A 27032-nucleotide genomic window follows, 5' to 3' on the forward strand; every position below is an offset into this window, starting at 1 on the left:
CTTGAAGGTCTCAAAAATTGAAATAGTCAGTAGCAGCTAAAGTTGACCATTAATAATTTGGTGGATATTAGGTCCCTCTACTAGTGCCCACTTGCCAGCTGATATTGGAGATAAGATTTCCCAAATCTTCTGAAGTTTAAGCCGATGGCTTCTTCACTTTCACTAGAGGCCAAGTCTCTCTTAGTCTCATGGATTGGATTTAGAAATGATGTTGTAATGATATCTTGACCCAAAAAAAAGTTGTAATGGTTTTAATGGCATGTTTACTTAGCCAATTCTTCCGGAATCGATTCAATTCTGTTGTCTACCTGCACATGAGAATGAGATTTGAGATGGACCCACATTGTAAAGCTCGAATGAATTCCATAACTCTTCTTGATTTGTAATAATGAGGGCGGAGGTGGAAATGGGGCGGAATGAAAAATTCTTCCAAAAATATCCATATGAAGTAACTACCCAATCCTAGTCTCAGCAGTCATCATTCACGACAAGAGAAGAAACGAGAAGAGACGAAGAAACGTTGTGGTTGATGGGTTAGCGTTCTTATCCTTTGTTCTTCGATCATCCTCCCTCTTTTGTTCTCTTTACTACATCAGCATAATCTTTATTGAAATCTTCACAGGGTTTAGCTTCAATCTTCTTCTTTTTTACTGGAAATCTATCCAATAATTGGATACCCAATGTTGACCTTGTGAGGAAATTGGGCATGCCTCAGACTTCTTTAAAAAATCAGATTTGAGATATGTCAATTGGAAATGGTATTGAAAAATCAGAATAGTACGTTCTATGTGTTGTATGAGAATTACTCTGCGTAATCTTTCAGTGTATCTTGTCCTAATTAGTATATGTTAGTCTAGATAAGGAATAATATATAATCCCTGAATCTACGGGTACATTGAGTGTAATGCATATATATAAAACCTCCTTATCAATGAATAAAGATGATGTTTCTCCTTATTTGATATGCATTACATTCTTCTGTAACACGTTATCAGCACGTAGTTCAAATCCCGAGTTCCTAGGTCAAAAACCCTAATTTCTGAAAAATTTATTATGTCATGAAAATAATTCGATAGAAGACGCAAAACCGCGATCTGACTTTGACCCGACTAAAGTCAGACGTCGATGACCAAAGTAGGACCACACTCCTTGTAGTGTTGTCGCGCGTTCTTGTCTCGTTCGACGCTTCCAACCCAGCACATCCGCGCTTGGCATCCCAACCGAGAGCTCCGAATCGTAGCCCTTTGACCCGGTTTTGTGGTCCGACTTGAAGCTTGACCCGACTCGGTTGAAGAGGATTTTACCCCCGGGTAAACTGGTAAATGGGTAATTTAGAGCATGATAATTTTACCCAGATAAAAAAAATGTTTTTACCGTCACAGATTCTGTAATTTGATTGTAATTTTACTATTTTTATTTATGTGATGAATTTAAACTAACCATGTGTTTTTATTTTGGTGAAATTTATCACATAACGAACAAATTTGAATGACGAAAGTTACTTTGTGACGCATTCGTGGATTCAAACATGATCGTGGAATAAGCAAGAGCAACATTTATACGTTGTTTATTTGGCAAACAACCAAGTATGTTTTAATTAACGTTGCTGCTTTCATGCAATTTCAATTTTTCTGAATTTTTTCTTTCATCGGGGACTTTCAACATCCATTTCCTTTTCAACCCGATTCTTTCGCTTCTTGGTACCGAGTTTTAGGAGCGGCTGGGAGTGCCGCTGTTATCATCCGTAGCAGTTGTGTGTAGCTACATGTTTGAAAAAAAAGGGACAAACATTGGTTTGCGACGGAAATTGTCACTTATACCACCGGTTTGTGACTGAAATTGTCACTTATACTATTGTGATAGAATTTTTCACAATTTATTGAATTGAGTTACCATAATTTGGGACTTGACTTACAATTCAGTACTTGGAAGTTGTATCGTATATTGATACATAATGAATCTTCCCTCTTGTTGACCGCAACATGCGCTTGAAATTTGACATTTTCATGTTAGATGTGTTTATGCACCTAATCCGGATTAATTTCTTTTGGTACAACAACATTTCATTGAAAAATAGAAACATTATGGTTAAAATATACAAGAGCGAGATATGAGAAATTCTTGAAACAAGACACTCATTATATGGAAGAACATGAGAATGTCTTCTCACTATTATGGATTTCAAAACAATTATACATTGCGGTTATAAAATGAAAAGAATGAAGTATAAAACTTCGGTTAATAGTATGAATGGCTACAAATTCCATGTATTTTCCCAAGTTTTTTTGCATGTATTCACCACACAAGTGTGACTATAGTTACTTAGTCATTACACTTTGAATTGATTTTATGGTCAAGATATCAATATAATTGTTGGCTATAAAAATTCTCATGTAGTTCAAGTAAACGAACATATATATATGTTTCGATGCAATTATGGTTTTATTACCAAAAGCAATATGTTAATGCAATGCAACGCATTACATAGTACATGACACTACCTACATAAGCCCACGATTTTAATTGTGGCACAAGTCAGGCTTACACGATCTTTGTATAGCGCAATGCACACTTATATGATCTTTAATGTTGTTATTATACATATGTTTCGGTTCTCCATAATCTTTGGCATATTAGGTCATCATCTATTTTATTTTAATCAACACTTTGCAATCTAGCATTGCAAAACTCCGAATGACTCCAAACCATGAGCATTTTCTCTCAGCTTTATTTCGAACAAACAATGCTTATTGTAGCATATTTATGCCTCATTGGCATGATGAAGCCTTGATTGATATCTTGTTATGACATATTTCTACCTTATTTTGGTGATGATTTATAGTGTTACTGTAATGACCCTAAAGTTTCGAGCCGAAAAACTCAAAATTTCAAAGTCGTTAGAACACCAAAAACAATCTCAAAGAATTGAAATCATTTAACGTGCACAGCGGATCATCTCTGAGTTCCAAATACAACTCAGTCAAACCGATTATTACAAACCAAATTTATAATTCGACATTACAATATGATGGAAAATGTAATAATCCTCACAAAGCTTACAAATAAATTCACTCAAATTCTCACACAAATCCACGCCAGAAATCTCACCACGAACAGGATACGAACGACTTCGAATCTCCGGAGTCGTCACTCAATCTCCGCTAATCAGTACCTGCGGAATTATCCCCTACACTATTGAATTGGTGCACCGGGATTGTAAACACAAACCCGGTAAGCTTATAGCTCGTATGAGAAAAATGACAATACAGTTCGCATATCAATATATACGAAAAATCACAATCAACAATATAAATGCCCTCATGAGTCAATGGACGGCCCATCTGGTTGTCCCAAAGAAATATGAAATAAAACGCTCATGAGAAATTAAGTAACCCTTCTGGTTACCTAAATGCATTTGTAATACGGGTACCAAGAACGCTGGTACACATCTGTTACCCCTCTCGTAATACATCGCTGATATTGGATAGCCACCCGCTACCCAACATCCAAAACAATCTGAGTACCCATGTGCAGATAACCACCTGTTACCTCACATGCAGTACTACGCTGATATTGGGTAACCACCCGCTACCCAACATCCAAAACAATCTGAGTACCCATGTGCAGATAACCACCTGTTACCTCACATGCAGTACTACGCTGATATTGGGTAACCACCCGCTACCCAACATTCAAAACAATCTGAGTACTCATGAGTAGATAACCACCCGTTACCTCACATGAAGTACTATGGCTGACAGACTAGAGCTCTAACTGTATCGTAACTTTCGCCCGGCCAAGGCTAGGTTCCGACTTGCCAAACATGTACAATACCCTTGCAAAATATTGAATCACCGCGAGGGTAGATTCGTAAATACGTGAGATTTTACTCACCTTATCGACTCGAGCGTAATTCCACAATTCCCGATGATAATTCATTTCCTCGATTTAACGATCACCTTGAAAAGATAAGAAAAGAATTTAGAATCGTTTCGTAAACCTTTAAATGCCGAAACAGTAATAATCGGTTACTGTTCAGCAAATTTTCGGTTTTACGAAATTACTGTTCAGTGTTACTGTTCACTGTTACTATTCACGGTTACTGTACAAATATGCAATTAATACGTATTTCTGTACGTATAAATATTATATACGTATTTCTGTACGTTAAATACTATATACATATTTCTGTACGTATAAATATTACATACGTATTTATGTATGTATAAATACTATATACATATTTTTGTACGTATAAATATTATATACGTATTTCTGTACGTATAAATATTAATACGTATTTCTGTACATATACATACTATTTAAATGTAAATACAATCTCAGTAAATAAAATTTACTAATTACCTTTTACAAATTACTTTTTACATTTACTGAAAGTAATTTATATTTACATTTAACGAAGGTAAAATTTAATTACATTTACCGTAGTAAATAAAAATTACATTTACATTTACCGTACACAGTAAATTACCAAAAATACCCTTCTGTCAAAACTGTTCACACCGCCGCACGTGGCGGCGCGTGTGGCACACGCGCCACCTCCGGCGGGCCGCGCGTGGGGCCCACGCGCCGAGGCTAACCACGGCGCGTATCACGCCACCGCCGCCTCCAAAACCACCATCTTCCTTCCCTCTGCCTTCCCACGGCCTCACACCGTGCCTAGCCCCCTCTACTCGCCCACACGCGCCGCCTAAGGCGGCGGCATCTCTCTCCAAAATCCTCCTTCTCCGATCTCCTCAAACATGAGTTCAACCACCACAAAAATCACACCCAAACATCTAAACAACCTAATTAGGCTAACCCTCACCTCAATTCGATGATGGAGAGCTCGCCTTGAGCACGGTGATGGCGAGGAGGATCGGCGCTGCGACTTGCAGAGGCTGTGGCGACGTCGGGGGTCCTCACGGGGCGAAACACGTGCTGGCGGGCTGGAGGGTGACTGCCTAGGTCCTTGCGGCGTCGATGGATTGGGCGGTGCAGGCCACGGACGCGCGGTGGTGGAGATCGGAAAGGGAGAGCGAAGGTTTTCGGGAGAGAGGGTAGAGAGGGAGAGAGGGAGGCGGGCTGAATGGGAGAGAGAGGGTTTCCAATTATGGAAACCCTAATCTCATAAATGTTCTATTTATACCAGTTTCTAAATCGGAAACTAACTTCCGACGTTAATAACTTTTACGTACGATGTCCGTTTCGAACGTGTCACATACTCACGAACTTGTATCGACGAGCTCTACAACTTTCGTGAAGAAAGTTTTCGCAACCGAGCGACGAAATAAAAGTCGATAAATTCGTTCGGAAACGTAACGTTTTCTTATTAAACGTTCTCGGAACGTTTCCGTTTCCGTCTCATAACGTTTGCAAACAATCATATTCATTTAAACTGAAATTCATGTCTTTATAGAACTCAAATTGATTCAAATAATCTATTTGCAATTTAGGGTTATTACAGTTACGTGTCATATAATGCACTATATATTCCACTGTTTTAAAATATAGTGATGTTTTCACAAATTTCGAATTGAACTAACGCTCGTACAAGATTAGGGGAGTGGCAAAAAATAACAGGTTCGCGAATGACAGCCTTAGTAGTATCGCCAAGATGTTCCGTCCGCCCCTTGGTTTTACCCCTACTGGCATAAAAAAAATTGGCCGAGCACTTATCTCGGCCCCTAGGCATCCAGCAGCCCCTGCGATGCCCTCCGCATCCCCCCTGCAAGGGGGCTACGTAGGCCGTGCGAGGGTCTTGTAGAGGCCTCCGCACGAACTCCTAGCATTTTTGGCTCTATTTTTTTTTACGCCAGCAACTTTTTTTGGGTATGCCTAGGCAACACCGATCCATGTATTTGGATCTATAGTGTATATGCATGATATTTACATATTAAAATCACTCGTGAATGACGTTTGAGGGTCTAAAACCCTTAAGTAACGTTATGCGACCATTTGGGACTATATCAGTGCACTTGCCGAGCTTTAATTTGTGATATTTATATTTCTTGACCTAAGACTACTTGTCTCTATATTCTTGTTTATGAATATGTTAAAGATACGTTGAGTGCTAGCTAAAAAAAAGCTATTAATGGATTTAGTCTTTTAATCCATTGTGACTATGATGACTAGATTATCACAAAAGAATTAAAGAGTGGTTTAGTGCTCAAGTTTATATGCCTTATGGCGTTATGATTCAAGTCACGTGCTTTTATACATCAAGAGAGCAATTGAACCTATGAAATGTTTTTTTGTATAGTAGTTGTCTATGTTGATGAATTAACAACGGAAACCATAAAATTAGTGAGACGATAAGATACTTGAAGACAATATTGTGTCAACATTATTTATCGCACACATTATGAAAGAGTTCTTATGTATCGCTTCTAATGACGGAATGCATCTCAAGAGTCAAAATAGTGTGAATTGTATTTTTTCATGATACTATGATTCGGCATAATGAATTGATGACTTGTATATGCTATTTTGAGCAAATATGTTATACATATCAATATAATTCCTCCGACAAAAAGGAGACGTAATCTATGCGTTAACAAGTGCATAACCCCTATAATTCTTAATTAACTACGCTCAACACTCAAGCATATTTTTTAGCAAAATTTAGAAGTGGCATACACTCTCCTACGCTAAAGAGAATGAGACATAAAATGGAAGCCGAAATTGGATTATTATGATTCACTTTGAGGATAAAGTATATTGTGGTGCTACATATATCATGGTTAAACTCAAGCCATAACACTTATATGTTATGGATCACTCAAAACAATGATATAAGTTGAATAGCCTAAAATTTCAGGATTTACAAATTACGGACTTGTCATTTTGAGGACCGGTTCACCTACTTTTAGGTGGTATATTGAGGTGTTACTTGAGGCCACTGATTCCTGACATCTAAGGCCAACTACTCACAAAATTTGAGACCATTTAGAGACCTGAAACATGGTGAACCGCTCGACACAAGTGGTCACTGACCTACAGTGAGTATTCTTGCCGGTTCGGTACTTTCCGACCGGTTCCAGCAGTAAGACCAGTGGCATTGGATTTCTAACACCCATGTTTACTTGCTCCTAAAATTTCGTAGTATTCGCGGTTCTGAAAGTCAGTAAACTATTCAAGGAAGTGTAAAACAGAGGTTTGGTATTGGTTGTTGATGTGCCTAGGCTTCTAACGAACCAACAATTTGAACCATAAGCTACGGCTTGTAGCGTGTCTTGTTTTACGGTATCCATCTATACTACCATCATTGACGTTATGGTTCTAACGATTCGCATGTTAGTGTTTCAATTCTAACAATATGCATGTTTGTTAACGAATTATGTTAACGGTTTTTCGTCCACATATTTTATGTGTCAAATTGCACCTCTACAAGCGCATAATGATGAGTTATTTGATGTTGAATTTTGTTTTTGAATAAGACATAAACTTCCACCTATGTCTGTTTATATAAAGAGCTTAACAAGCGATCTCATTGTTGATACCAAAATAAAACACAAATACACCGTACACATACTCTAGGCACAACAAGAACGCACACATGCATTACTACATCCAAGAAGCCAAAAAATATTAATGGCATGCCACGCACGTGGACCCCAACCACAAGCACACTCTTTTGGCTTACAAGTTTGGGTGTGGTGTGGAATGTAACAGGAGTACATGACCTGTTTTAGATATCGATTATCGCTGATTTTGGACTTGGGATCGAAATCGAGCTCAATAATCTTAATCTTTACATGGGCATGCAAAGATGAGAAATTCAAGCCCACATGCTTAAACACATTTACAAGAGCTACCACAAAACAATTAATTTTCCCAGCAGTACCATTAATTATGCTCACAATTACCCAAAGTAACTCACCTTCTCATGCATTAGATACAAAAGCCATTTTGACTTCCTCTTTTATCTATTATCAGTATTGTCATGTTACAAGCCTTTCCAAATGTACCAACATCACGATTGTGGCCACACAATAGCCATTATGTAAGATATTTGTGCCTCCATTCTCATACTCCACCCTAACAGTACAATAAAGCAACTCTAAGCCATGTGGTTATTTCCTTGTTCTTGATATTTGGCATTAACATTATGGTTTTCTCTAATATCCAGTAGTTTTATACTATTAATAGTTATCTAATGCTATTTTTGTGTTCTACTTCTGCATTTTACTATTTTGGGGCTGAATGCCAACTATGCATTGTGTAAAAGGGTCAACATGGCTTATGAAATTTTCAATTTTTCTCCTTTCTTTTGATTTGGTTTTGTTTTGTTTGATTGGTTGGTTTTCAACTTTCCATATTCATGGTTTGCTAATTTGAGGTTGAGAGGGTTGTTTGTTTCACAAAGAAAATTAGTTTCTTTCTTGCTCGTTAGAATTGAACCAATGCTAGGATTTTTTAGGAAGTGCTTTGCAAAGTTATTAGCATAACCATTTGAAGTTTCAAGAGGTTGATTTTAAATGTGTTCTTAAAATATGTTTAATATTAGAATATGATTCTTCTGTGATTGATTTGCTTTTCAGTGACTTTTGATATAACTCGAGTAAAATATATATGCAGGGCATCTTCCATACCAAGAAGCAAGGGCGGTGTGTTTCTTCAAATGAAATTGGTTTACACTCATTTGGCACCGATTTCTTGTTTATGCTTCAGTGGATTGATTGATTGCCATCATGTTTACTTGCGAGTTACTTGAATCTTTTTGATATAGTTGTGTTCCTAAACTAAATTAGAATTGTTAGTTTCATCTAAGCCGGTCCAAGCTCTGAATTTGTAAAAAATAGTATTTTAGTAATTAACTTAAATTTAATTTTGATTCTTTATTGTAAGTAAACAACAACAATCATAATTAGTTTCATTTTTATTCTTCCATATTATTCAATTTCGTCTCTCATTATTTCCGATTCCTATTTCATATTAATTCCATTCCGGATACATAACCGTGTCATAAATTTCAAAGCCCGAGTAATGAACTAATGGCTTTGGTCCAGTGAAGAGGATAATCCCAAAAGTTGTAGCATGTATCAAAGACAATAATATCACATGTAAGGAATAAAGTTCATGGTCTACAAGACTTGTTTGCGAAGCAAAACCCTACATTCCTACAGAAGCCTCTTGTAGTGAAAATGAAGCATCACCTAAAGTCCTGAACTCAAGTTTGTAGCAAGCAGAAAAAGATGAAACCAATCTCCTTTCTTAGGCTCCTAGAGTAGCAAGTCTATAGATCTTATTTTCTTTTATGTACTCACTAAGATTTTATCTCTGGGCTACTACCCTTTATTGATATGATATTAGGGAAAAAGAAAAGGGCAGGGTTTGCTCTTTTCTAGCTTTAAAACTTCAGACATATATGCATAGGCTAACTGCATTCAAATAATAATACTGTTTTTTTTTCCTTTTGGCCCTTGCAATTTTGCCCTGTATGGATTTAGAACACCTTCATGTAACTTACATACATGATACATGAGAATCTAATACTCACAACAAGTTACAATCTATGAAAAATAAACTGACAATAGTTTTCTGAGCAAAATTATTATGATCCTCATTCCTCAGTACAATGCTGTTTGCACAATCATACCCTAAGCAAAACACTTGAACTCTATGCAAACATCCCAGTTAGTATGAGCTATTTTCTTTAACATTCACTAACAGCAACATAAATACAAAGAGGAGAAAAACTAGAGAGGCAGTGATGTGAATGTGGTAACTAGTGACTAACTACAAATGCGAATTAAGACAGAAAATAACATACAGAAGATTTCTGTAAAGCTGAAGATAACAGAGAATTTTGGTCATTTTGACCCATCAGTTTTCTCAGGTTTTGAACATCATATCTTCATCTTTCTTCCTCCTAGTACTTGATCCCCAGCTCGGATGATGACTGAAAATCCATTTCCAACCACCCTTTAAACTTTTCCTTCCTCTCTTTAACCCTCTCTCATTCACTGTAACTCTACAAGAACCACTATGACTGAAAATCCCATCTCTAAATTGACCTGGACCATATTCATGTGCCACAAAGTCACTACCCCTCATGCTTCCAAACAAGGATTCTGATCCTGTCAAAGTTCCCATCTTCAAATCAGGCTTGGATTCTGTTGAGTAATCAAGCTGCAAATCAATAAACCTTGACTCATCCAACCTACTAAAATCACTCTCTTTGAGTGAGAAAACTCTCTTGGTTGCTCCATTAAAATCACTCTTCTTGACACCCTTGAACTGATCATGACCATTATTACCTAATTCAGAAACCAAGACTTCATCTTTCTTTTCACCATCAAAACCGCTCTTCCTCCCTTCACTAAAATTACTCTTCCTTCCTTCACTAAAACCACTCTTCCTCCCTTCACTGAAACCACTCTTCCTCCCTTCACTAAACCCACTTTTCCTTCCCTCACTAAACCCACTCTTTCTTCCAGAATCCAAAACCATACCTGCTGTGACACTGGAACTCCTAGCAGCTGAGATCGAACTCCTAGCCCCAGACACCATTAGATGATCACCACCATCCTCTGACTCAAACAAACTACCACCCCTAAAGCTACAAAGAGACCTAGACCTTGACACACCAACATGATCGACCAACCACATCTCACTTTTCTCATCAAAGCCTCCAACACTTTTGTTCCCACAATCCTTCTCTGACCTCTTCTTCCTAAACAACCTCCCAAATCTCCAAAACCCACTTTTCTTGACCTCAGCACAGCTGCTGCTGCTCCTCCTCAGCACAACAACCTCCTCTTTCTCTTGGGGTTTCATCTTTTGCTTTGAAACTAAAGCCTCGTTCTTCTCATTCTCAATCAGAAACGAGACTCTCCCAACACTCCCTACCTCCCCAGCACATGAGTTTCGATTCGACGAGGATGAGATCTCAGAACAAGAACAAGAAGAGAGACGCTGCTCACCGCAATCTGAACACACCAGCAGAGCCAGGCGCTCTTTCAAGCAATAAGCACATATTCCAATGGGAGAAGAGTTGGGGTGTTTGTTGCATGGCATTTCAGATGAAGAACAATAGTACTCCATGTCAAAGTTGTGAGCTAACTCCACAGCTTTGCCTCTATCTCTCATGGCTTGAAAGAATGAATGAAAGCTTGAATCTTGAAGATCAAGTTTCAAGAAAGAGAAAAAATGTGAGAGAATGAAAATGGATCAGAGATTTGAGATTTTTATGATCCTAAAAATGAAAGGCGCAACACAATGTGGCTTTGGGAAAGAATTGGTTTAGATGATTGAATAAAGTAAAGAGATTTTCTTTGGGAATGAATTCAAGTAATTGAGATTTAGAGAGGGTGATTGAATTGATAGATGAAAGGAAGGCGTCAACTTTACGTATGCTTTACAGCCAACAGTGTGAGCAAGGAAGAGAAGAGAGGGAGAGAGAGAGAGAGAGAGTGATGCGAGAACAGCACTAATTCCTGCGGGCATAATTGTGTAGGGAAGTGAATGTTACAGCAAGTTTGTGTAAACGCAGTGAAGATAATCAAAGAGAACCCTCCATAATTCTACTAGTACCGGTTCTGTGTGCATTTGTACATCATCATCAATGGAAAAATATCAGACCCACCAAACCAAACCTACATAGTCCCCTACCCAAATAGTCCCCCACTCAAGAAGAAAACTCATTACATCATCTGGTCTTATATCCCATCAGTCTTTCGTCTGTTTTGTCAACTTCATTTCTGCCCTCCAAGATTTCCTTACTCCCTCTCCTTTTCCTTTTTCCTCATGTCCTTGCTTTTGATGCCAATATCACTTTAATTCGAAAATTACATGTACATTCTTTTCTATCTTTTTTGTTTTCTCAAATTAAAAGAGATAAAAGACGGATTAAAATACACATTTCAAACTCAATACATTATGTCTATGTATATTTAGACAAAATTTGAGTATTATTCTTGCTGGAATGAATCGGTAACACACGTCAATTCTTGAAAGCAAATCATCCAACAATTTATCTCTAGCCCAACATAACTTCTAAAAGCCAGCGGCACATGAAAAAGGAAATGAAACTCAGATGGTGTTATGGTTAAGTGAAGTGGTGGCAAGAGTGAAGCAAGCGTTGCGTTTGTCCAATTCCCTTTGACATTCTAGCATCATTCATGGAGACACAATCTAATACCATGTCGTTTTCTTGTTGTGCATGGAGGCATGTGTCCCACCGACAACTGAATTTCATGTTGCTGACTCTCTCCCAAACTGGGAAATGGACGTTGATAATGTGTTCAATTAAGCTGCCACTGACGACCCAGTATCCACCACCGTTTTGAGATCATCTGCTTCGTAATTTCTAGGAAGATCTGGAGTGAACATCTGAAACATGGTAGGCTACTACCAATGGCGCTCTCCCAAGTCGCAAAGCTGGTTAGGACAACAATGATGATGGTTATTTTGCATCAGTCGCAGTTTGTGTAATAGGTTAAAGTTTCATCAAACAAAAACAAAAGCAGCAATAGAAATCTGATCGGAACTTTTGACGTGCCGTGAAGACTTTGAGTTTGTAGTGATTCACTTATTGGCGTCGTTTCTATACGTTCAATCCATAACATGAATAAAGTCATCTGATGGAGAACTTACCCACATTATTGTTCATCTTCCTAACTCTTACACTTGGTATCACACCATTCGATCACAAGGTGTAGATGTTTCTTGAACAACTCGTCTCGTCCCAATCAGGTTACAAACAAATCGAAATCCTTTTCCTTCAATTAGTCATGCCATTTTCTATAGTAATCGAATCGGAAGATGAAATTAAGTAACATGTACTGTTTAACATGGTATAGACTATAGATATCTCCAATAAATGATCTATAACAATCTCTAGTCTATAACTCTATATTTTCAATACTACAGAGTACGTACAGTAAAGTCGCGAAGCTAACTAGAACAATGATATGCGTTGTTTGCATCCGTCACATTGTGTGTGACATCTGTGTTTCATCAAACAAACAAACAAAACCAGCAAAATCACATCGGAGCTTTTGAGTTGCCGTGTAGGCTTGGAGTTTCTACTGTTTCTCTGTATTGATTAGCATTCCAGTCCCTTCATACCATATGCATGAATTAAGGGACCCCTAACCTCTTTTCTGTTGATGAAATCTCACACAAATTATTTCTGATTAACACAACTCTTAAGCACTTGTCAACATACCAATGGATCATATCAGCAGGTGCCATGCATGCTGCTCCGTTCATTCGTCTGACGATGTTTTCCCATTTTCAGCTTTGTCAACTTAATTTCGTTTTCTGTCTCATGCTCTTGTTCGAGAGGTTTTGGTGTTTATTTCCTCTCTCGAACTCTCATCGTGTCTTCGCTTTCATTTTGAGTATGAACTAAGAAACACTCCAGAAAACTTTAGAAAGCACGTCCGGTGAGAGACCATAATAGCAATGTTGGCACGCCCAACGCATGCGATCAAATCCGGGGTGTATAGTTGTGACACACACAATTATTTGGTAAAAGAATGTTTTGTTTAATGTAATGTGGGATTAAACTACAGAGGAAGTGATTGTACCAAAAAAAAACTGTAGAGGAAGTGTGGTAATCATTGTGTTTCCATTGCTCCGAGCTCGTTAATTATTTTGTTGCTTTGCAATTAATTCATTGGGTTTTAAAACGTTATTGGGATCGAAAGGTTAACAATAATTGTAGGGCTGTATAACATTTAGTGTGATCTGAGAATGAAGAAGAAGAAGAAAGAAAGAGAGAGAGGTAGGGCACTGTGGCCTAATAATAAGGCTTTAAATTTGATTTGAAAGTGTACAGTGCTAATGATTGAGTGCAAGTTTACCTGCAGAGATGATTATTATGAAGTGAACACGCTTGCTGTCTGACATGCACTTTCTTTGGTCTGTCAGTCTGTGCCATGTGCCTGCACCTAGCTAAGGGGAGCACATCACCTGTGCCAACCCTGTGCCTACAATACAAAGTTGAATCAATCTATTGCTTTTGAATTTTGAATGAGCAGTGTTGAATTTATGCATGGCGGACAAACTCTTCTTCCTCAATCTTCTACTCTTCAATTCCCCATTTACTTATTCTATGTTTTATGTTTTAACTTTTAACGTATCAGACGACGAAAAAAAAAATAGATATGTTAAAACAAAATTGGACTTCCATCAATCATAATTTTAATTAAGGTTCTAAAAAACGTAAGGAGTTATGCAGACGGACAGCTACTTTCTAGCGCTTAAACGGTTTCAAATTATTAAATATTTATTTATTTTCATACATATATTTAAACTATTTAAATAATTAAAATTATATAATGAGTTTAATATTAATTTTAAAAATACTTAAAATAGTCTAAATTCACATAACTTAAGTAGAAAGTCTATAAAAAAATATTTGAAAAAAAGATAAATAATGAAATAAATGCAATAATACTAAATCTCAATTTCTTTCTCTCCAAATTATTTCCTAACTCATTCAGTATCAGACTCAAACTTAATATTCATATTTCTTTCATTTTCTTTTGTTGATGAGATTCAGTTTTCAGAAAATAGACAAAGAGTGAGAGTTGCGACCCCTTTTATGTTTTTTTTAATGTCAAAATGATGGTTGACCACTTAGGACTAAATAGAGCCGCCTATGACCACCTATAACCTCCTAGGACCGCCTAGGCAGCCGCCTAATTCACAAAACGCCACAGATGGCCGACGAGGCAAAAAGCGTGGCGGTGGGTGATCTCCTAGTGCCTAGACGCCGCCTAGACCATTTTTTAGAACACAGGTTTTACTAGTCCAACATGGATAACTCGAGTAATCAATCCTAGTTGCTTATTGAATTTGTGTATTGGTACAATAATATTAAGAATCTAATTCGTAGTCTATGAAAAGATACAAGACAATATTACATTCAATATTTAAGTATGAACCTAAGCCTTAAGCAATCTTTAATGGGAGGAGACCCTCGGTTTTAGGTTCCTATATGATGGCATTGTTCCTACTACCACCACCGTTCTTAGCATTAGTTATGTCCATTGAGAAGCTGTGCTGTTGGTTAGCAGAAGATATTGTCTAGGTAGTTCATTGTATTCGGTGCAAGAGCAATGTAGCCGATTTGTGGAGCAGATGATAAGTTCTAGTCCATGTTTTTGCTATTATACAATACAGAAATCAAGCATAAGAACTAAAGTACGGGTGTGTGTTTAATTGATGTTTTAACTAACAAGATAAATTCCAATTTTTACCATTGTGTCAATAATCAAATCATGAACAAACAAGAATCGGGGTTTTGGGATAGAGCAAAATCATATACTGCAAGTCAGTCGGAGTCATCTTTGTTTTCTTTTTCTTGATTTGAAAATCCTTTAAATCCCCAAAAGTATTGCGTGAAAAAGAGAACATAGGTTGTTGGGTTTGTTTCATAAAGAAGAAGAGAAGAAGTACTATCTGGGAAAAGGAAGAAGTTGAGTCGAACCCTTTCATCTTGAACTCTTTTTTGTTCAATTTCGCTCTCATAAATAGTAAGAGTTTGTATTATCATGTGTAGCAGAATTAAGAACATAAAAAGTGCATAAATAAACAAATAACATCAAGATGATTTTACTTACAGAAACCTTGTATCACGGAGAAAAATTGCATGTCTCTTACTCCTCAGGAACAAAACTTTTCATTATGTGAAACAACACTTCATACAAGATTAATAGTAACTTGGATAGGTGACTGCAATACTATCATGTCTAGACTCTATCTAGTGTACAACATGTTTTATCGCTCCTGCCACTAAGTGTATGTTTATATATGAAAAAATCACTAGAAATTCAGCTCCGAACACAACTAACACTTAGCTAGTTCACAATAAGCATTTCAACACATCTCACAAGATTACAACTCTTGAGGGATAGCTAACCATGATACTATCCTGTCACGACTCACACATTCTAAGAACTCAGCTTTCTTATCTCAAAATGTTTACTCACGCATATATATCAGAAACGTCAATCTTGAATCCAGCTACAACTCAGCTGATTCAGTTGTGAACACTTCCGGGGTTGCTTGCACTATCTATACCACACAAAGAATGCACGTTCAAATGATATGGGTTTTTGTAAAAAAAGTTTTTTTGTCCAGCTCTAAGATTTATAATAATATGAAAAACTTAGAGTAACAATTGACAGAATAAGGGAACTAAGTCTCAGCAAAAGAAAAATGCAATACTAAATTTTTAACAACCTAAACAACCAAGTTGGAAAGAGAGCATGACTCTCTATTTATAGACAAAGATAAGACTCTATGAGAGCCTACAAAAGCAGCTGATTAAATCAGCTCAACCTAACCAACTCAAGAAATCAAACTAGAAAGACACCTAGTTTGTAAGAAGAGACACAAAAGAGTTAAGTGCATGGTTGAAAACCAAATACACTTAGGGAGAAATAATGTGTAATCATTTAATGTATTGACTATAGAGAACCCTAAAGTTAAAGAGACCAACTACATCTTATTTTATGTGAGGTGAGTAGAGAGATTCATCTAAAAACAATTGAATACCTATAGAAACAATGGTCCTGAAAATTTGCATAGGTATAACCATTACATATTTGATAATCCTTTCAGTTTCAATCTGGTCACATTTTGTCTTGCTAACATTTCGGTTGTAGTGGTTAGGGGTTGTGATCGATTTACTTTCAATTGATATTTGAAATTCATTTTTAATTTTTAATTTGGGATTGTAATTAGGGTTCATTTTCTGTTGTTTTTTTGTTTGTTTTACTTTTTTTTTGGTTTCTAGTGTTGCTTGGATCATTTAGTTGGAAGAATTGGTTTGCTTGGATGGTCTGATTGTTTTTTCTTTGGTTTTATGTCATATATGTTTAGAATTGGAGTTGGGGGTGTTTTTGTTTGAAGTTGGGAAAGCAGGAAATTGGTTTTGGTGCTCTTCTTTTCAGTTAAGCCTTAAATTGAATTCTATATCTTATTTTCTATTAAAGACTAAAAGTTGTTATTTAGAACTGAACGCAATTTCACTTCTCATTCAATTGAAGGGAAATGTCAAAGAAATAACAAAGACAAGAAAAGAAAATCTTGTTCAAGACAAGATTCTATGAAATAAGGAAATATCAACACTTTTTGACTTTTTGTCTTTTTGAATTAGAGATGGGTTGTCACATGCAAGTCCCCAAACATCATATAATAACCCCACATGATGATAGATGAGAAGTCAAAGTGATTAAAAGAAAACAAAATCTTGTCAAAGACAATATTCTATAAAATAAGAAAAAATCGTATCTTTTAACTTTTAGACTTGAGGACTCTCCATAAAATAAAGAATATGTATTTTCCTTACTAAAACTGATAAAGAAAGTATGTGTTTAGCTGGGGAACCCACGACACAAGTAATTGCATACAACTCAAAACATTAAATTGAAATTAAAAAACCCAGAAACATATATGATTACTATGTCTGCCATCTTATATGATATGAAATGCATATGCACGCTTTTTTTTTTATCTTGGGTCATGGGCTTATGTTGGGTCTTGAATCTTGACTTGGGTCAATTTACTTAAATATATACATGGATTCGGCTGATTGTTTATACCAAAATACTTAAGTGAAAGTTGTGTTTTATCCACAAAAAAGATTGCCAATAAACTTATATATTTCACAGTGTGTTGTTATTAGTGGCACAAGATTGGCACATGATTCTTTTGGCATATGTGATGTGCTCCCAGCACTTTAATATTAAGAGTAGATTTGAAGTTTTTGAATAATCTGACTCAATTCTTCCCATTTCATTCAACATGCTCCTTAGTTATCTATTAAATCTCGAATATTTGTTTTATCGTTTCTATAGATCTAACCACCTATAAATGTAACCGTTTATTTTCTAAATCACACGCGTAGTGAACTATAATACTGCGGGTGGAAAAATTATGGAGCTTTCATCTCTCAAGTCAAAGGTTAGTCTTATACATCATTAATCCATTGCAAGCAAGAAAATGTGCATAAACCAAATAGAATTCAAAGAAATGTCAAGGAACCCAAAAAAAAAGGAGCCCAAAACCGAGTAAGGCCCAGCAACCTCATTGATCAATTAGCCCAATCTCCCTCCTCTCTCCCATTTCCACTCACTCTCTCTCTCTCTCTCTCTCTCTCTCTCTCTCTCCCCTGAGAGAGAGCTCCCATGATTCCACTGCAAATTCACCACCTCATTCCACCCTTCCCAAATCCCCAAACCACCCCTCTCTCCGCTCCCCCTTCCCTTTCTCCACTCTCCAAAAGACTCCACCTTTCCTCCAGACCCAACCTCCCCACCTTTCTCCCAACTCAACTCCCCAAACCCTTCACCTCCAAACTCTTGAGAGCTTCACAAAGTCAGTCCCTTTTCTTCGGCAATGAGGAGGGCACAGCCGGAATTTCATCTGACCTCAACGACCTGTCCTCAAACGGCGTCGTTTACCGGAAAACACTGGCGTTGGTCGAGTGCTCCATGTTTGCTGCGCTTACTGGGTTGGTCTATTTTCTCAGCAATTCTCTCGGAATTGAGGTTTGTGGGTCCTATTCAATTCTGGGTTGATCTCAGTTTTTACAGATAACCAAAATTAAGTACCAAGCTCTAGTCTTTATGGAGTGTATGCATGAAGTTAGTTTCAGTATTTCTTTGCAGTTAGTATAAGTTACAGGTTATAATACTCTGTTTTAAGCTATACTTGGTTAAAAAGGAATTAAAGTTTAAACTTGTTGCAGTTTGTTTACTTACTATGTGTTGGGGGCTTTGTTATGGTTAGTTGATATGCGCATTTGGTTTCAATGGTTTTTTTTTTGGGCGCAGAATTACTTTGGTTGCTTCTTTTCGCTGCCGATAGTGATCACCTCGATGAGATGGGGCGTTGCAGCTGGAAGGAAAACTATGGTTTGTGTTCATGCTTTAGAGATTGTAATAATGTTGGGTTTGTAAAGCTTTGTAGTGATTGCATTGGTGTTTGTATTTGTAGGTAGCAACGACTATGCTATTGCTGGTCTTGTCTGGTCCGCTGAAAGCCTTGACCTATCTGGTGAGCGTGCTGTCTGTTCCCTTTCTGTGCTTGTTAATGTGAATACTGGCATGTAGAGCAGTTGTTTGATACTTCATGTTGAAACTCATTGTCTCGTTGGTCTTCAAATCTTCACTTGCGTAGTTGCGTAGATATTATTGTCAGTTGATATTGTACACGTGAAAACTGTACTGGACTTGTCTATGTATTGTTATTGAGCAGTAACTGGCTGACCGGTTGGCCATAATTTACCCCAAAACTTAACTTATGTTAACTGGCCTACTCATGAAGTCATGATAAAGTCATAAAACTAGCCACTACTCATTATTTACATCAGAAAGAGTATCTATGTTCAAGTCATATCTTCTAGCTTATGAAAGCTTTGCGTTTTACCATGCTAATTGATTATTGACCGGCTTAGTAGATATCTCTCTTGTGCAGCTTAAGCATGGATTAGTTGGTTTTACGATGGGAAGTTTTTGGAGGTATGAAGCTTTTTACATTATTTCAAAGTTAAACTGTGGTTATGGATTACTTCTTTGACATTAAAATGTTATAATGCATGACATAAACTGTGCTCAGTGGTTTTAATGTATACTTTTGCATCTTCTTAGGTCAGGAGCGAATTGGACCGTCTCCGTTTTGTTGTGCGCTACTGTAATGTTTTCTTCTTGCTTCTATGAATTCATTATATCTATTGAAGCAATTTACCTTCTCTCTGGCATTTGTAACGTGTTTAAAATGACAAATTTAAATGCAGGTTCGAGCATTGGGTTCTGTAGTGTATGTTTTGATCACTTCTTTCTTGATAAGAGAAAATCTATTTGCTCTGGTAATACCTTCTCCTAATATTTGACTGATATTCACCATCATGATTTAAGTTAAAAATTTTAACAGTACCCATTTTGCTTGCAGATTACCATGAACTTACATGCTGCTCTAACATTCATCTTCACAGCAGCAGGCATCTACACAGTTCCATCAATGGAAGCGATATACGCAATATTTAGTATTCTGGTATCAACTACCCGCATTCACTCTCCCTGATTCTGTAATTTAGGACACTGAAGCTTTGCTTTTCTTCACAGGTTTATATAAATAACGGGTGCTTTACGTTCTTGCTGCACATCTTGTACGCTGCCTTCCTTTCAAGGCTAGGGATGAAAGCATCCTTGACATTACCGAGATGGCTGGAGAAGGCAATATAAGTATATAACAAGCGTCGGTGTGACTAAATAATTATTGATGTATTGTAAGTGAGAAAAGGCTTATTGGTGTTAATTATTTGGATGGTGTTGGCTTGGGTTACAAGGATTGTGCAAGCATCCCCAACTGTGGTCTCATCATTCATGCACCATCATCAGTCATCATTGATCATGACTACGCAAAAAACTTGATGTACCAATTGAGTACGGGATAATATTAATACCCTTTAGTCTTGCTTCCTGCTTGATTTTTTTTAAACGTTGAATTAACCCTTGGAACATGGCAGCTTCTTTTCTTTTGCAACGACTTGTATTGTCACTCGCAGCATGGTGCAAGGACTTGACTCCTGTTTTCAGATTAGGGTAGTGTACGACAGTTGCGGTTTTCAAACTAACTGAAGTAATGGGGAAAACAATCGATGTGAAGGTCAATACATATCCATCCAACATTATGAAAGACGCATGCCGCATGTGTGCCATGTTCAATCTGCTATTTTACAAATTCCGAATCAACAAGTGAAGACGAGACGTAGCTATAAGTTCTATAAGCTCCATCTATTCTGAAAGCCAACAACGTAATCTGGTACAACAGTACAATGAAAATAAATTCGATCTTGATCAATGCATCCCATACTAAAGTTGTACAAAATCTATATTAGTCGCTTCACTAGGCCTGCATCATTCGGCTTTCTGCCAAATTGAAAAGTTTAGAACATCAGAGAATGAATGCAACATGAGCAATTCTTAGATAAAAGGAAGCATCTCCGCGAGGAATCATTTAACTACACTTACATATAAAAGCAGGAAATGAATGGGTGGAGAACAGACCCAAGAGTCAACACAACCAGAACTCAAGCTTCTTTCCTAGTTATCCTGTAATCCAACAATGAATTGATAGTTAGGATCATAAGTTGAGTTGACCCTCTACATGAAGCAATGAAATTAAGGTGAATGGAGAAATCTAAAGTCCAGGGTCAACAATGAGCTATAATACCCCACAGTTTTGATATTAGGATGTATTAGTTTGAGTATTATATGAAGTTATAGGTGTGACAGGAACAATAAGAGGCAAAATCCATCAAAGTGGAGTCATATGTACTCAAATAAAATAGTCACCTGAAGCAATATATTCCCAAGGCTGTCGTTATTTCATGAATGACTGATGTTGCAAAGTGAAGATAGAGTGTCACTGTTTGGAGAAAAAAGAAATATTCAACAAAATGTCATGATAACAATATAACAGATTTGAAGGATAGTAATTAAGAATGGAACTTTAAAATGTCATCAGTAAAAGAGATAGGGTAAATATGTTTTTCCACATATAGCAACAAAAGGATTATCATACCTGTAAATGCACAGTAACCAAGGAGAACCAAACTGTCATCAACCAATGGGATGCTACAATAGGTGAAGAAGTTCAAAAGATGAGACACATCAGGATCAAGAACATAAGAATAACATTTCTACTTAGACATGAGATATTAATGTCAAATAAAACATACCCATCATTCAGTCTAGCTGTGAGTGCATTTGCAATGGCAAATGGGAGATACAACAATGACTGTACAATTGATGAATATTAGAGTTAGTACCAATCTGGTCAAGTATTTCATCGGAATGAATAAAACTTGGCCTGAAATGACAAAATGTATCCCTCCCCGTGAAAATAATAATAATAAAAGGAGAAAGGCATGATACTACCACGTTGTATGCAAAAGTAGAATACACAATTAGAGTCTTGACATAAGATATAGTACATACCATGCACATTCCAGTTTTCAAGCCCTTCGGCTCATCACACAAGTGAGCAAGAATCATTCTTCCCTGCAAAAACAAGCTTTCCTTCAATGGCAATTCTATATACAGACTGGATCATTCAGATGCTGCTTAAATCGCGTAGATAGGAATATAGGACTTCCAAAGTGGCAAACATAGCAATCCAATTTAAGATGAATAAAAGGAGAAACTCCAACTGGGTTATAAGGAGACAAATATCTTACCACAAGGTACCCAAAAGCAAGCCCGGTTCCCATTATGACTAAATGTGGATAGTTCTTCATGATGCCTGCTGGTGACAAGTAATCCCTGAAGATAGGTATATACATCATCATTATTCCACTAATTTAATTTCTCTTTTTTCAAAAGAAAAATCTAAGGTTGACAAGGCAACAAAAGGAGTGAGACGTACCATCCCAAAACTACTCCCAAAAGAACAGCAAATGGATAAAGCTGGGAGAAAACAATCAGAAAAACATTATGCCTATTGGGTATCAAGAAACAATGTATGAGAAACACAAGATAATAACATTACCATTGCCAGTGCCAATAGCATGCTGCCTTTCTTAGCCTGAACGACCTTATACACATTCATAACACTGCATAAAAGCATGCAAGCACGTAAGGTCTAACTGGTCTTCACATGACCATTGAAAAGTGTACATATCAGATCCCACACTTCATAAGAATTTACGGAGGGGAGGCATTATATAAAGGCACTTGGGACATATTTTGCATAAATGCACAGCAGATTGGTGTTATAGATATATATAGCAGAGAATTAGAGATATTAATTTGACCATGAGAATAATACACGTTGGCAATTATACTGGCCCTGCTTCTGAAACTTTAGCACATGCAACTACATTCTTAGAAGCATGGTATCAAATTACAGGCTCCAAACAGAATGGACAAACAAACACGAGTTAACATGAGTTGTAATGTCAGACCGTACCCATCGACAGTTAAGAATATTGTAAAAGGAAAGAAGAAACAAGAAAATGTTATACATGAATGACATAATAATAAAGTTTCAGAGAATGATGGCTACTCACTTGATTGTTACTGTTGGGATAACAGCAAAAGCTATCATTAGCAACAACACAGCATTGGACATTGTAATTTCTGATAAACAGCAAAAGAATAAAGTTTAAACAAACTGCTGTAAAATAATCAGAAAAGAGACAGAGACAAAACACTTCTGACTTGATGATAGCTGGATAAGTAAAATATATATATTTTTAAAAAAGTATATCATCTAGGTGATGAGAGATGACCAAGTTATATCTAGAGGAGTACAAATAAATTTCACGGTAGCATCCAGACCAGGCCTCATGAGGATACCCATGCATGTGTTTGATGACAGATATTAAATTGGTAGGTTATCAACTAAATTTGGTCTTACCACTTAGAAAAGGGATCCAACTCAGAAGAGGCAAAGACTTTCCAAATGGTTGAGCCCACCACTCAGAACCTGCAAAGTAGAAATGTACAACATTTAATACATAAAATCTGAGAGAAGTGAATTCCTAAGGTTTCAATTAAAAAAGAAACTTCCAAATTTATTCGTAGAGAATAGCAAAACAAGAGTAGGCTTATACCAACAAGTGCTGTGAAACAATGAGTCAAATATATCAGCATGAGACCCTCTGTGGGCCCATTCAAGACTGGAAGTATTAGGGTATTGGTAAAATAACTGGATCGAAAAATTCAAATATCAGTACTGATAGGAAATCATCTGATTTTCAAATTAAATATTATTCAGTATGAATCACACAAACATTCTATTAGAGCATATTGAATCAACCAACATCCCAATCCCAGAAAAAAGGGCGGAGTACAACTTTTCAATAAGAACAGCAATCATTATGACATGAGAATCATGGTAAACATCAATCATATTGCTAGAAATCTATTAACTAAATATAAATTAAATTCAGTTAGGCAACTCACTGCTCCCATGTTGCAAAGTAAAATGGAACAGCTGAAATCACCCAGAACCAGAAAGTATTCATTCCACTCATTGCAGTGCTCCCAAAGGCCAAAGCTTCAAGCTAAACAAAACCATAGGCAGATGAAGTTGCATATAGATAAAAACAACAAGAAATGAAATTTTCAGGTTGTGAAGTGATAAGATAGATGAATAAACACACCGCACATGCAAGCGCATCACATCCTGCAAAAAAAGTTCAAAATATAAGTCATCCATCTCGAACTGTTATAGTACATAGTGAATGGACAGAGAAGACTAAAAAAGTAAATTACCATGGTCAAACAGTTCGCCTAGTGGACTAGAGGAATTGGTACGTCTCGCTTGTTTCCCATCAACAGCGTCAAAGGTCTTATATAATTGAAAAGTGCCAAGTCAGCAGGCAATCACAAAATTGGAAAACTCCAAATGTACACAAAAAAGGCAAATATACAACACAAGGCACACAATGTACATAAGTTCAATTGTTTAAGCAAACCTGGTATAGAAAAAGTAGCAACCCATGAGCTAAATTGACCCATCTAGGAGGAGCTGAATCCAATCTTGGTGAATATATCTGGCAGAAAACAACACCACATAGTTCGTGGGGGTTCAGTAAATTTACTACATATTATTTGTTGATCCACTGTTCATAAGGCCGTACGGGACTAACCCTGTTTTGGGGCTTATTTACTTGACTGCCACTAGGCGTTTCTTTAGTTCTTTCTTTTTGTTGGCCTCATTCTTCCCTCTCGGTTCTTCCATTTCTCTGGTTGCTCTCTCCTCTCCACTTAAACCAGTTCTTAGACATTTTTTGTGAATTGGAGAATGGGAGATTGTATGCTGTGTAATTTTAATGGACAAGATGTTTAAGGGAAGATGGTTGGGCAGGCCGTTATGTACAAATGAGCAAGAGGACCTAATGAACTGAAGAGGTTTTGATGATAACAGCATGGTGGTTGGATACATTTCAGATGCAGAGTTTTTGATGTTACTCCAGTATGTAATTGACTACACCGTTTTTGTGTATAACTACAATTTAGTTAGCCATACAATAGTGAAGCCATATATAATAATGTTTTAAGTAATCACTACACATTTATTCTTTAAAAAAAACACTAATATCTAATTGCAACTTTTCTTCCTTTAAAGGGATGAGTTATTTTTGCAAATCTAACTACCTCTGTGTTTTGCTTCATTTACTCCACTTACTGATAAATTTTAAGTGGTAGAAACCCCGCAGCAGAGCGCGGGCAATATACCTAGTGATAGCATTAGTATTCTACAGATCATGCATTCAGCAACTAGAGGAAATGTATTTAACACCAACAATAATAGTAAAAGTAAACATAGAATAGTGTAGACGCTTAAGTTACGATTAGCATTATGGACGAGGAAGCCACACAAATGCGTCCAAGATATATAAATAAACATGAATACATCATAATAAAGTTTTACTTACGTAGCCGAGCAGCGCAGATGTGGACAAGAACATGAACCCTGTAAGTGTTATCTGGCAGAAAATAAAACATCAGCAATAACAGAAATGCAGAATGATGGTTACCAAAACTCAAACGGAAGCAACATAAACAGTTGGAAGTAAAGACCCTACCATGTTGGGCCTGAAAATGAGCTCAAGTTGTGAATACGCGTGGCAACCAAAGGAAAAGAAAAAGATTAGCAAGCTCAGAAAAAGGATAGAAACATGGTTACGTACTTACGTTCTATAATCAAATAAACAGGCAATGTGAGACTTCTTGACCAAATGATAGTAATCAGACATATGTGTAAAGACCCTGAATTAATGAGACCGGTATCATTACAACTCCTAAGCTAATAGCTGCAAGTCTGCAACTGAATCAGATACACAAATGCACTCACAAAATGCAACCGAAAGCTCACATCTTTAACAGCACACGCTGCTGGGCACTACAGGTGCTAACTTAAAGTCTTGCCTATGAGATGCAAACTAGCTAAACAAAAACACTCATAACTGAAACAAAAACCAGGCATCAACTTACGGCATCCATAGTGGAAAGAAGTTAACAAAGCGCGTCCAGAAGGGATTCAAGACATATTTGGAGACCAAAGAGTGATCCACACCACTATACTTGTACTTAAGCAAAGCATTCACACCATGTTGACCAATATATCCCATGTCTTCCAAATCAAGCTCTTACTTTTCACTTCACACAACAACCTGCACAGTAAATTGAACTGAAACAACTCAATACAAGCATCAGAACACAACCCCATCATTACAAAAATCCTCAAAAACTCACACCAATTCCAATTTCTGCAACAAAAGCACATTTAAACATCTGGGTAATGCTAGAAACACAAAGAGATCACAACCAATAGGTATTTTACAACTAAAACGAATGAAGATTCAAACTTTGAGAGCTTTTAGAGTATGAAAAAGCACCCAAAAGATCAGTTTCTTCTCTTCCGAATAAACTGGGAGTGAGGAGATACTATGAATGGATCTAAAAACATAAAGACACAAGTGAAACGAAAACTTAACAGATCAGAGAAGTCTACGACAGTAGAACCGAAAAGTAATAAAGGAAAAAGGATGTAGATTTACCCTTGTTCTTCGACCGCAAACGAACAAAGAAGAAGAAAGAAAAGGTGATATTTCTATTGTGTTTTATTCTCCCGCGTCCCGCCCTAAATAACAAAACAGATAAAGAAAGTTGTTTCTTTTCCGATTTACAAACACAGAAGGGATTGGAATAAAATGTCCAAACTTTTTGGGGTCCCCTATTATCATATTTCCATGACTTCCTTCTTTTATTTTACTCCGGTATATGTTGCCTCTGTTGCTACTTTACATGTTTACTTGACTTACACTCCGTTAATGATCACTCTCTCCACGGGCGGTTGGTTTATGTGGTTGCTCCCCGCGGTTTATTCTCCACGGGTCATCTAGCACCCACATGTTAGTCCCCAAAGGTTGCCAAAACCCAAATAAACTCCAAACATGGTGCCCCGACACCTTTTCAAACCAAACATGGTACCCCGACACCTTTTCAAACCAATCGCAACGAGTGTGCACGCTCCCCGGAGCGGTTTCTATTTTG

At 37.0% G+C, this 27032-nt stretch overlaps 3 protein-coding genes across 5 annotated transcripts; 1 reads left to right on the top strand and 2 right to left on the bottom strand.

Moving 5' to 3' along the window:
• Positions 1 to 9623: 9623 nt before the first annotated feature.
• On the bottom strand, positions 9624 to 11158 carry LOC126791084 (uncharacterized). The gene has a single exon (XM_050517488.1). It carries the CDS (start codon positions 11092 to 11094, stop codon positions 9838 to 9840), a length of 1257 nt encoding a protein of 418 aa, XP_050373445.1. The 5' UTR covers positions 11095 to 11158; the 3' UTR covers positions 9624 to 9837.
• Positions 11159 to 18138: 6980 nt separating this feature from the next.
• Positions 18139 to 20446, top strand: LOC126791228 (uncharacterized). 2 transcript variants are annotated; one of them, XM_050517645.1, is made up of 8 exons: positions 18139 to 18512; positions 18798 to 18878; positions 18961 to 19020; positions 19441 to 19484; positions 19614 to 19656; positions 19760 to 19831; positions 19915 to 20016; positions 20088 to 20446. In XM_050517645.1, the coding sequence occupies exons 1-8, from the start codon at positions 18150 to 18152 to the stop codon at positions 20205 to 20207; spliced, it is 885 nt and encodes a 294-aa protein (XP_050373602.1). In that variant the 5' UTR covers positions 18139 to 18149; the 3' UTR covers positions 20208 to 20446. The 2 variants fall into 2 exon arrangements, with proteins under 2 accessions (XP_050373602.1, XP_050373603.1); XM_050517646.1 differs by having other exon boundaries at positions 18365 to 18512; positions 19424 to 19484.
• Positions 20447 to 20626: 180 nt separating this feature from the next.
• Positions 20627 to 26673, bottom strand: LOC126791582 (choline/ethanolaminephosphotransferase 1). 2 transcript variants are annotated; one of them, XM_050518055.1, is made up of 20 exons: positions 26537 to 26673; positions 25971 to 26149; positions 25562 to 25582; positions 25412 to 25462; positions 24449 to 24526; positions 24246 to 24321; positions 24134 to 24156; positions 23934 to 24034; positions 23582 to 23676; positions 23386 to 23454; positions 23036 to 23105; positions 22516 to 22579; positions 22393 to 22433; positions 22205 to 22289; positions 21966 to 22028; positions 21707 to 21765; positions 21550 to 21602; positions 21321 to 21393; positions 20997 to 21077; positions 20627 to 20894 (listed from the first exon to the last, which is right to left on the bottom strand). In XM_050518055.1, the coding sequence occupies exons 2-19, from the start codon at positions 25977 to 25979 to the stop codon at positions 21056 to 21058; spliced, it is 1053 nt and encodes a 350-aa protein (XP_050374012.1). In that variant the 5' UTR covers positions 25980 to 26149; positions 26537 to 26673; the 3' UTR covers positions 20627 to 20894; positions 20997 to 21055. The 2 variants fall into 2 exon arrangements, with proteins under 2 accessions (XP_050374012.1, XP_050374013.1); XM_050518056.1 differs by lacking the exon at positions 26537 to 26673 and adding an exon at positions 26375 to 26462.
• Positions 26674 to 27032: the final 359 nt, after the last annotated feature.

Source organism: Argentina anserina, chromosome 4 (genome assembly GCF_933775445.1).
Source record: "Argentina anserina chromosome 4, drPotAnse1.1, whole genome shotgun sequence".
NCBI classification, from domain to species: domain Eukaryota; kingdom Viridiplantae; phylum Streptophyta; class Magnoliopsida; order Rosales; family Rosaceae; genus Argentina; species Argentina anserina.